At 36.7% G+C, this 11,812-nt stretch overlaps 1 protein-coding gene across 1 annotated transcript in view; it reads right to left on the bottom strand.

Annotated features, from left to right (window-relative positions):
• LOC139692089 (ATP-binding cassette sub-family C member 5-like) overlaps positions 1 to 10,689 on the bottom strand; it is a 38,127-nt gene extending 27,438 nt beyond the window's left edge. The window contains exons 1-4 of the mRNA XM_071590120.1: positions 10,358 to 10,689; positions 10,118 to 10,229; positions 9,953 to 10,039; positions 9,741 to 9,867 (exon numbers count right to left, since the gene is read on the bottom strand). Coding sequence (XP_071446221.1) covers positions 9,741 to 9,867; positions 9,953 to 10,039; positions 10,118 to 10,227 — 324 coding nt within the window. The 5' untranslated portion in view covers positions 10,228 to 10,229; positions 10,358 to 10,689. The remainder of the gene's footprint in view (positions 1 to 9,740; positions 9,868 to 9,952; positions 10,040 to 10,117; positions 10,230 to 10,357) is intronic.
• Positions 10,690 to 11,812: the final 1,123 nt, after the last annotated feature.

Genomic DNA, 11,812 nt, shown 5'->3' on the forward strand with positions numbered 1-11,812 from the left:
TACGGTCAAATACTCATTTTGACATTCTATAGATCTACTATGGGTAAAATGTTTTCATGAAAAATTTATAACCTCCTCTTAGGCATGTTTCAAAACTCTTTGCAGAACACTTATTATATTATTACTAGTGGCTTTAAAAATATGTTATCAATATGAGAGTGCTGACTCTAAAGATTATGTTGATATTATCAATTCTTTCTGCTTGGCTCATACAAATTTGAAAACAAATCATTAGCTGCTTCCAACCGAATTATTGTGGTTATAACTTATAAGGATCTACAAAATGAAAATTGTATAGTAATCAGATCTGAATTCTCTGACATCCTGTTGTTACTTTTCTCATTGCCTACCAATTTATAACCTAAATGGATTACTATAGGACATAGTAAAATAAAAAATGTAATTTCATCAACATGGTTAAATCTGAGTGTTGGAGTATTGTCTATGATTGTCCACCATTTAAGGTAAAGTTTCAATTACTTTATGATGATTCCTTGCCCTACTTCAATATGGCTTTTCATTTGAGGGAGACGCTTGAGAGACCATCAAAGAAACAAGAAGTAACTGGTTACTCCAGAGATTTGTCAGTTTTCTGCACACATAAAGAATCTTTTTGTACTAGCAAGAGAATCAAATAATGTGAAATCACCAGCAGATTACAAAAACCCAAAACGCTAACATAAGCACTACATAGAAAATGCAAGAAAAGAATTTAATAATACTAGAATCCTCAATTCTGCTACCAGAATCAAGGAATCATGGAATATTACCAAAGAATCTCAAGAACAAAAAACAATTCTGCAATTCTTTGCGATGATTATGGAGAGCTCGTTAATGACCCAGAAACCACTGCCTTGAATTTAATGAATCATTTTTTGGATAAACACAGGAAAAGGGAATAAATATCAGGCTTAGAGGGTCACGATAGTCCAGGGGTATAGCATTGGACTACTAACCAGGGAGCATGGGTTTGATTCCCCGGCAAGCCTCTCCGTGCACCTTCAGCTCCACCCAAGCAATGTGATTTTTCAGATACCACATCTTCCTAGGAAAACCATAACTGGCACAGAGAAAGGCACTGGCCCCCCTACCCTGAGGTGTAAATTTCAAATGCTGCCATGCTTAGTACTGGGTGAACTCTACCATCACCTACCAAACAAATCTTCAGGTTGATTACTGTGTTTACCAAGAGTATAAATACAAAATGCAGATTTCAGACACCAGGTGGTGCACCAATGCAGTTTGTAGTACAAAGATTTCATACTTATGCCTTTTTGTTGTGCCATCAACAAGCGTCAGATGTGCATGAGTGATAAATTGAAAAAGTGTTTGAATAGTGCTGTGTTCAATATGTCGAAATTTCACCAAACCAAGACCATTCGCTGACAGCATTAATTTTTTGTTTTCATTTGAAGAAAACAGCGGTTGAATCATACCATTTACTTTATGGAGCTTATGGTGAACATGCACCATTGCAAGATACATGTGAATGATGGTTTTGGCATTTCAAAAGTGGTGACTTCGATGCTGCAGACAAGGAACATGGAAAACTGCCAAAAAGGTATGAAGATGTGGCATTGTAAGTATTGTTGGACGAAGATGATTCACAAACACACAAACAACTTTTAAATCAGTTGAGTGTTAGTCGACAAGCTGTTTCCAACAGCCTACAAGAGATGGGAAACATTCAGAAGACCGGCAGATAGGAACCACATGAGCTGAACGACAGGTAAATGGAGAGTAGCAAAAATGCATGGAAAATTTTGCTCGCACAATACAAAAGGAAGATGTTTTTGCATTGCATCGTTACTGGGGATGAAAAGTGGATTTATTTTGAGAATCCCAAGTGCAAAAAATCATGGGTAGACCTAGGCACACCATTCATATCGAATATAAGACCGAACCACTTTTGCAGAAAGATGATGCTCTGTGTTTGATGGGACCAGAAGGGTGTGGTCGATTAAGAGTCATTAAAACCTGGTAAAATTGTTAATACCGAACACTACCAACAACAATCATTCAATTTGAACCGTTTGCCGCTTGAAAAAAGACCACAATACCAAAAGAGGCAGCACATAGTCATTTTTCTTCATGGCATTTCTCCATCACGTACGGCAAAACCAGTTCTCAGCATGTTAAATGCACTCAGCTGAGAAGTTGTACCCTATTCAGCTAACTCACCAGACTTGGCTCCTTCCAATTATCACTTGTTTGCATCAATGGATCACGAACTTGCTGAGCAGCACTTTGGTTCATGTGAAGATGTGAAAAAAATGGCTCGATGAATGATTTGCAGCAAAAGGGAAACATTTTTACCGGCTTGGTCTCCACAAATTGCCCTAAAGATGGGGAAAATGTCTATAAGGCATATTTTGAATGAAGCTCTTCTTATCATTCTTCCAAGAAAAATTTTTTAAATCATCATTTTCTACTAGTACACCTGGTATAAGATATTATCCTCCCTTGTTACAGAGAGAATTCTAAACATATTTCTTGAGGCATATGAGGTGCAGCAATTAAATAAACAGATTAGGGCTAAAAATATTTCATTGGTCACCATTTACAGAATAAAGTTTTTGCTTTCAATTTACTTTCCTTGCCGATTCCTAGAACACTCCATGTAAATTTTCGATTGTTCCAAGCAGTGCTGGAAGTCCAGTTCAGTCAACTTGTTGAGATCCTTTGTCGTATTTGCTTTTAGCCATTATGTAAAAGCAGTGAAAGCAAATGGGATGGAGGTTCTCAACAAGTAATCAAGGTTTTGAATTTTGATTTGCTCTTTTTGCTTTTGCCATGTTGGGATCAGTCTCTTCTACTGCATCAATTGGTGCTTTGTTTAAAGTCATCAATGGTTTTTCTTGCAAAAAAATCATGATACATCAGAAATAATCACTTTGTCTTACAATTCTGGAGCATTATCAATGTTGTTTAAACTATCAGCACAAATGCTCATTCTTGATTCCTTTTGATCTAGGGTGAGAAGTTTTGGCACTATTTTTTCACAAACTTTGTGCATGTTGAATGATCCATGCAAAATGTGATGGACACTTTCTTTGTTAATTCCGGAGATTTCAGCAAGAGCTCAGACACTCAGATGACAATTTTTGCTGATCAATTTTCAAATCTTCTGGATGTTGTCATCCCTTTTGATGTTAAGGGCCGTACAGTTTGTGAATCATCTTTGGTCTTCACACATCCCTCCTTAAACCTTTCACACCACTCAAAAATTTGTGTACATAATAAATATTAACGTCCGTACAATACATTTAATGTGGCACGAGCTTCTCCAGCAGTTTTCCCCAATATCACAAGAAACTTAAGGTTAACTCATCGCGCCATCTTAACACTTTGCATATTTTTGACAAGATACTAGCGCAAGGACTTGATGCTTGATTTCTACAGCAAGACTGAGTGGCATTCAACCGTGCCCATCAAGATTAGCATCAACAGTTACAAACATGTTCAAACTGTTTGCTGGTAGGAGCAACACTCTTGTTACTAAATTGCCACTTCTTTCGTAAGGAAAAATGACTTGATTGTCACAGTTCAAAAATTATCTCATAACTATTTGACTGGTCTTCATGATGTTATCATTATTATAGGTAATCTACTCATTACGGTATTTTGGATGGACACAACTACCAAAAAATATCTCGTCACTGCAAACAAAACATTACCATACATTCTACTCAACAACAAGCCTATCTTCAACTTCATATAATTCCTTCTACCCTTCATTCCGCCTAACATCTCTATCCTATTCCAGCCCCTTCGCTGTTTTCCCAACATTCTCCCCTCTATCAGTCTTCAACATTCAATTGCCAATCAATATGCTCTGAATTCATTTTTTCTGTCTACTTATGATTTATCCCAACAATTCCCTCTCCTCCCACACCATAACCATCACTTCCTCCTTTCAGTTCACTTCACCTTCTCCACGCCCACATTTCAAAAGTCTCCAATCTACACCCATCATCCTGCTTCAATTACCATATTTTTGTACTGTACATAACTACGCTCCATATTAAAGTTTAAATGAGTCTTTTCTTAATATCTTTACTCAACGTCCCTGTCATCAACTCCCTCCTCGTGTAAGCCTCTTTGCCTAGTGCAATTCTCCTCCTTACATCCCTAATACTTATACCGTATTGTTCCAAAACACTTCCGAGGTAACTATTCCACCTGCTCTAGTTTTTGCCCTCCTATTTTAATGTTTAGCTTAGCCTTTTTTTTCTCGAAAATCGGATAACCTTTGCTTTATTATTAATGATTCTCATCCTATAGCTGTCGCACGGAATTTCCAGTCCCTTTAATCTATTCCTATTTTCTGCAGTATACTTATTAGTTTTTCCCAATTGACTCTATCAAAGGCCTTTTCCAAATCTACGAAACAGGCAAATACAATTGTATTCTATATTCATCTTGTTTAGCGATCTCACTACTACAATGGCATCACACATACCTCTCCCCTTCCTAAACCCAAACTGATCATCCCCTAAGTAAACATTTGCCCTACTCTCTATCCTTTTGTTTATGATCCTGAGAACAACTTTAGCTGCGTGGGATACCAAACTTACTGTCCTGTAGTCCTCACATGATGTTACTTTTACTTTTTCGGAATAGGAACTAAAACTGATCTCACAAAGTCTTCCTTCCTCATAAATATATCAATCAGCCCATATAGCCTCTTCCTCCCACATTTTCCTAAACATTTCAGTAGTTCTGCAGGAAAGTTATCTATCCCCACGGCCTTATTTAGTTTCATCTCCATTAATGCCCTTTCTATCTCATCATTGAGTATGCCTGGACCTAAGCTATCTTCATCTACGTCATATTCTCTTTGAATGTCTAAGCTTGTTGCCCAAGTTCTCAACCATACAGTTCTTCTATATATTCCTTCCGTCTCTCTTGGATTTTTTCTGTGTCTACTATTTTCTTACCCGACTTATCTTTAACTGTTAGCACAGATCTTCCCTTCTTACTTCCCGATAGTGATTTAACCTTGCTATATAGCGCACGAATTTCACCCTTCCTCTGCAAACTTTCCATATCCTCGCACCGTGTTTTCCACCATGCTTCTTTTGCTTTATTTGTGGTATGTCTCAATTCATTATTCAACTCTTTGTACTTCATTTTGCCTAGCTCTGTGTTTACATTCTTCCATTTTCTTCTCTCATCCATCTTTGTAATCATCTTATCTGTTATCCATGGTTTCCTTGTCCTTATCCTGTTAACAATTCCTATTGTGTCTTTTGTGGCTTTCGATATTCCTTTCTAGATACATTCCCATTTTTGTTTGATAGTACTCAGCTCTTTAACGTCCTCCATGATTTTCTCTACAGCCTTCTGGTATTCCTTCCTTTTTAATCCATTTAATACTTATATCTTCCATTTCCTAACCTGCCGCCCCTGCCTTATCTTTTTGAAATGGACGCTACATTTCATGAGCCCTGAATTGTGATCAGAGTCCACATCCGCTCCCGGGAAACTGTGCAAGTTGATCACACTTCCTAAATCAGGGCTTACCCATAATATAATCTTACTCATACCTTTCTGAGTCACCTGGCATTTTCCATGTATACCTGCGCCTTTTGTGGTGTCTAAACCAAATGTTGGTGATGACTAACCACTCTCTTATACAGAACTAAATTGCTTTCTACCCTCAGTCATTCCTAATACCTAAACTATAGTCCCTCATCTCAGCACCATCTCTTCCTTTGCCTAACATTGCATTCTAGCCCCCAATCACTATCAAAAATTTCCCAGTAGGAAGACACTCAAATATGTCCTCTAACTGATTGTATATCCTATGGATTTCTTCCTCCTTATCACTACATGGTGGCATGTATACCTGAACAATGAGCAAGTTCATTGTTTTTGCTTTTACCTCTAATAATAATATTCTATCCCTTGCTTGTATTATGTTGACTATGCTTCTCCCAAACTTTTTATTCAATATTATAGCAACTCACTGCGTGCTGTTGCCCCACCCGCTGTATATTACTATATAAATATCACTCCAGTAATCCCCACTATCCTTCCATCTCTCCTTGCATAGACCTAAAATATCTATATTTCCTCTTTCCATCTTTCACCTTATATTCTCCAATTTACCTGTCTTCAACATTGTCCTAACATTCCAAGTACCTATTCTCACTAATTTGGTCATCTCCTTCTGCATCTTCTCTGCTGCAGTTAGTTTTGTTTTCCAAGGCTTTTATGAGATGAAACCATGGAAGCCTAGCTTCTTCCACTGCCGGGCACGACACATGGCCTATTGTGCCGAGTCCCGTAGTTGCCAAGACAGATTTTCTCTATACTTTCCATCATAATAATCCTGGGATTAATAATTGAGGTGGGTTCCCATTGCCTTCCTCAATAGTTTTTAATGTGGCACCATTACTCAATGGCTGCCCCACTGGGGTCAGATGCCTTTGCAGCCACCAGCCACCTCACTGAGAAAGAGATGCTGCATGGACTACCTCTCATCTGGCTCCTAACCTTTCACCTATCTGGCTGGCAAAGGTGACCGTACTATGAGCGATTATCCCACCAGCACAGTTCTCGGGGTCGTCGGAATGCACAAGCCCATCCACCACATTAGTTTGTAGTCCATGAGAGGGCCTTCATGATATTACACGTAATGTAATATGATCATTCTGCTTTTATATGATCTCATCAAAGATCCACTGTTACACCAAATTATTGGATCTCTAAGATCAGGAGTAATTTTAAGCTATCCTAAGATCTAAAAAGTTTTGCCTACCATATTTCCCAGCTCAGAAGACTCAACAGAGCATATGATGCATCCTGATTTTCCCAGTTAGAATTAATGAACAATACTTGGATCATACAAAATGGATTGAAGTGTTTTGATGTTAACACTTATATGAAAAAAAAATGAATAGTTACATTAAAAATTTACAGCTACACGCATATCAATGTTTAACCAACGGAGAATACCAGAAATTCCTCATCACAGCTCCTAAACCATTTCCACAGTTCTTTTCAATTTCCTCATAGGCAATGTCATCTTCATTTCCATGTAGTGCATACCTTATTTTCATATTTTTGAAAAGACATTACAATAGTCTAAATTTTAACTCTTTGCCAAGATTTTTTCAATCACTAACACTATAAATGGACAGCCATTCCATTCTTCCCATTGGTACGACAGCATGAGTTGAAGCTCAAAACTTTTCCTTTGTATCTCACAGACAGTTTCAGTTGAAGCTTTCCTCATGAAGGAGCACATGAATGTAAATTTTTGTCCTCATATCGGCATTTACCAAATCCATTCTGCTCAAAAAAGTTTTATTTATTTAGTAAATGGAAAATCATGAGTTTCATGCAGTGATAAAACAATTGTAGAATGGCTTAATGCCAAAAAGAGATCAAAGCTGAGTTGGATGAAGTTCATGGCTTATCTGCTCCTATGTTTGCAACTGCTTACAATTGGGCCAATGAACATTGCCGCAGATTGTAAATTGCACAAAAAATTGGGTGTGAAAAAACTCTTGGCAAGATGTATTCCATGTTTGATCTCAGTGGAGAAGAGACAAATGTGTGGTCAATTCGGAGGCTGGTTTGGTGCTTTTCCATCAGAATCCTGATCAGTTCTTGTGTCAATATATAACTGTAGATAGGACATGGATACGTACACTACTACGCCTAAGAGATCCAGCTCCAAAAATGCTGAAGACAGTGAAATCAGCCGAAAAAGTGATGGCCATGGAATCATCTACATCAATTACTTGTAAAAAGAACAAACATCAAATGGAGAGTATTGTGTGTGATTATTGTATCAGTTACATTAAGAGATCAAGAAAAAACATCCTCATTCGGCAAAGAAAAAATTCTCTTCCCTCAAGGCAATGAATGGGTGCATGCCTGCACAATTTCAATGATGAAAATTATGTAATAAATTAAAGCTTGAACTATCACAATGTCCACTATATTAACCAGATTTGGCCCCTAGTGATTTTTCTTTAATTTCTAAACTTAAATATGTCAATGGAAAAAGATTCACATCGAGCAAGGAGTTATTTGCCAACATAGATGTCTATTTTGAGGCCTTTTCGATATCCTACTTTTTGACAGCTTCAAAACATTGGAGAAATTCTGGGAAAAGTTTATGAAGTTAAAATGAGATAATGTAAAAAAATTAACCAGAAAAAGTTTTTCAATTTTTTTCAAAGATGCAATGAACAACCCACATAAATATGCATACTGAATATTTTTCACTAGTCTTATTAATCATGTATATGTCGGTAGGGGATGATTAAACAATAATATTAAAATTAACTTTGCCCACCAAAATGTATTTTGTGGTGCAACATGTTGAATTCCTGCATACTTCTTTGTTTCACCCAGCCTGTTTGTATTCGTTTAGCCCTTTTACTTTATTCACTCCTTCCCATTTCTTAATCGTCTATTCTCTCTGAGGGTTCAAAGATGAAAAGTACATTGCAATGATGAAGGGCATCGATAACAATTTCGATATAGTCTTGTAGAGAACTAAAACATCACTACTTACTTGGTGCATACCTAACCAAGGGATAAGTTCCTGGCATGAACCATGGATAGGCAATCTTAATGGAACGGAAATTAGTTCAATAACCAGTGACAACAAACATACTTGGCATGAAATGGCTGAAGGTGGCAATGCACCAAAAGGCAAATAAGAGGATTCCAATTTGACTTGCTAGACAATCAAAGGAATTGGTGGAATGGAAGAGATACAGGGGGAAGTCAGGATTAATGAAAAAAGCAAGGTATAGACAAGGATCAAGCAAGGTAATCAGTGAACATCTTCTTGTTCACTTGTACTCGGTCCAAAATCAGACAATAATTTGTACTTAATAATTGTCACAATCCTTGAAGCCAAGATGCCCCAAAAGTATTTATTCAAGAAAATGATAAGAACTTATTATCAGTGTTTACTTTTTGTAAGATAGGTCATTCAATTCTCCACTCCATTAAATGAAACTTTGAATGGATGCCCTTCTTGGCCAGGCCAATTTCAAAGATAATGTCTCTTTACTAAAGAGAAGGGATGCAATGAAGATGATTTTGATTACGAGTAGTCACAACTAATTGTTCAAGTTGTTTCAGGGAAATGCCAAATTACTTAATGGAACATAAATATAAATATGTATTGGTTGTTCACTAACACAGTATTTTTCTTTACATCAAGATCAGAGTTGAAAACCTACAGTTCATTGTGAAAAAATAGCAGTGCATATTTTTTCCAAGGTAAAAATGGCTATTCATTGTAGTTGGGAGTGCAAAATATATTTTGGAATTCTATGAAAGCTACAAGATTGTCATCTTCAAAGTAAATATGGATATACTCCTTCGGAACAGTTTATGCACAAGCCAAAACATTTGTAGCAAGTAGGTAGTTCAGGTCATCAAATTTTAAAACCAAACTAAAATAACAAAGACAAACAATTGGAAGTGATTATCATCCAATGAATTGGACAAGGGTAAAACCAGTTTTAGCAGAGAATGTTTGAATCATTTCTAACACATCTCCCCGGAGGATTTAACCCATTCACCAAACTGCAACTCCAATTAAAAGGGGATTTTGGAACATCTGTCTTTGAGGATATTTATTATCATGTCAACAAAAAAATGAGAGGAGTCCAAAGGGTGGATGAGGATAAAATGTATATTAGAAATATCCCATAGAAATATATATGAATCTTTCTCTAGTGACAGCAGATTAAGCATAATACCTGCAATTCAAATAGGTCTTCAACAGTAAGTCCTTGCCTATATGCCTTCCACATGGTATTGGACAACCATGATAATGACACAAAGGAAAATAGTCCAGCGTTGTTACTAGGCAAAACTCTCTTAGACCTATAAAATTGAACAACAGTAGTTAAACATTAAACCAGGTAGGAGTACAATGATTACAAAAATATTTTGAATGAATTTCGAAAACCTTGTCGACTTCCGATAAGGTAACAGGGTCATTAGGGAAGGCTGGTACTTAGAATTAAACCTTTTCCTCGTGCTCATTTTGCTGGGACTGAAATATTAAAGCCAGGCATCAAGTTAAAGCGATGACTTAGGACTCAATATTCAGAGAGTATGAAACTTTACTAACCCCGAATCTTGATTGGTGGCAGAGTCCTTAACATCTCTATTACTCCGTCTCAAAGGCCCCTCAAAGCTCACGTCTATGGACCCATTGGAAAGCCATTTGTGAGAATCCATTCCTTTACTTTTCCATGACAACCGAAGAACACATAAACATCAGCCCATGGTAAACTTTTGCGATAAAATTCTTTTACCAATGCAAAATAATTTAGTATTTCCTCAACTGTCTCACGATATGTACTCTTACCTGATTTATAACTCACGCAAGCGAGGAATGAATAAGCAAAGTTGAAGAGATTTATTCGTTCACGATCCACCTCACAAAAAGCATTGCGAATTCTTCAAAAATAGACGACGTTTGCAAAAACATTTTTATCTTACTCCCGCCGAATAGTCAAGTGCGTAGAAATAACCGAGATGTACACGGCATTTATCAGTTTACGTTGAAGTATGTTAACATCATTGTTTTACCATTTCATATATGAGAAATATCTACTTTTCTTACAAAATAAATCAAATTTAAGATTAACGCATATTGCATGAAGAATTAATTATCAATACAAGTGCAGGACAATGCAACATTGGTTACACTGTCTTAAACTAAATAAATGACATTACACATCCGACGGCGATAAAGCCTGTTGCCATGGTGATATAAATGGCGGTAAATCGAATTCACATCACGGCACAGGATGGGGAAATTGGATATCAAGAAAATTGTCGCAATTTCAAACTAAATTCATTTTTATGAAAGAGTCTAATTTTAAAATTATTATTACTAAGTCAATTAATTTAACTGGAGCACTTGGTCCAAATAGGGTAAAATAAAAGTTTTTGTGCCCCAGATCACAAAAGCTTAGGAGATCCTCGATTTAAGGTAGAGAGGGATTAAGGTAGGAAATTTAACCTATTTTCCATCATGTTAAAGAATATATATCAAAACTATCAGAACTTTGGAAGTTGGGCAGGTAGTAGCAAGTAAGGACATTTAGTTGAGGAAAGCTGCAGAGTAAAACCCTAAACAAAAAGAATCCATTGAGTTCAAATAGATTGGATGAAGTATATTCTCAGCAGTCTCCTGTTAGATATTTGAAATCTGGCAAAAATGCAGTGCGTTTGCAAGTTCACCCCTGACCTTATTAAACAGATTTATGACATCATTTATGAAACATTAGAGCATTTGTTTAGTTCGTGAAGTGTGGGTACCTATGTGTAGTACAACCTGGCATATTTCCTTTCTCAAAGATGCCAAGATCATACCTATTTATAAATAGGGAGGCAGGGGCTTTGCTATCAGCTACATATCTATTCGAACTCTTCTTTTTTTTGGCAACATACTTGAAACCATTATTAAATGTCAGTGACAAAATATTCACAAATTGTCTTTTGATATCTATTTGATGTAAAGAGTAACCTCAGCAACTTTCCCCGGTGTGCTGATGTACATGATGCTTGGTACAAACATACCTTGTTGTGTACACAGCAAGACATGAAATACTTTGGATTGTCTGAAAGTGTGGCCTATTCAACAGACTACTTTTCAATGTCTCAAGTTTGTGACATATGTGCTAATTTCAGAACTGTTCTTAGTGGGTCAATAAACTTCTCGAATAATTAAATGAATCCATTGAGAGTATCACTCAAGAGGATTGCATTCTAATGTAGCTCTATGTCAAATTGTTCTTGTATGACAATTACTACT

This window comes from Hetaerina americana, unplaced genomic scaffold (assembly GCF_022747635.1).
Source record: "Hetaerina americana unplaced genomic scaffold, ioHetAmer1.1.p SCAF_4, whole genome shotgun sequence".
Classification (NCBI taxonomy): domain Eukaryota; kingdom Metazoa; phylum Arthropoda; class Insecta; order Odonata; family Calopterygidae; genus Hetaerina; species Hetaerina americana.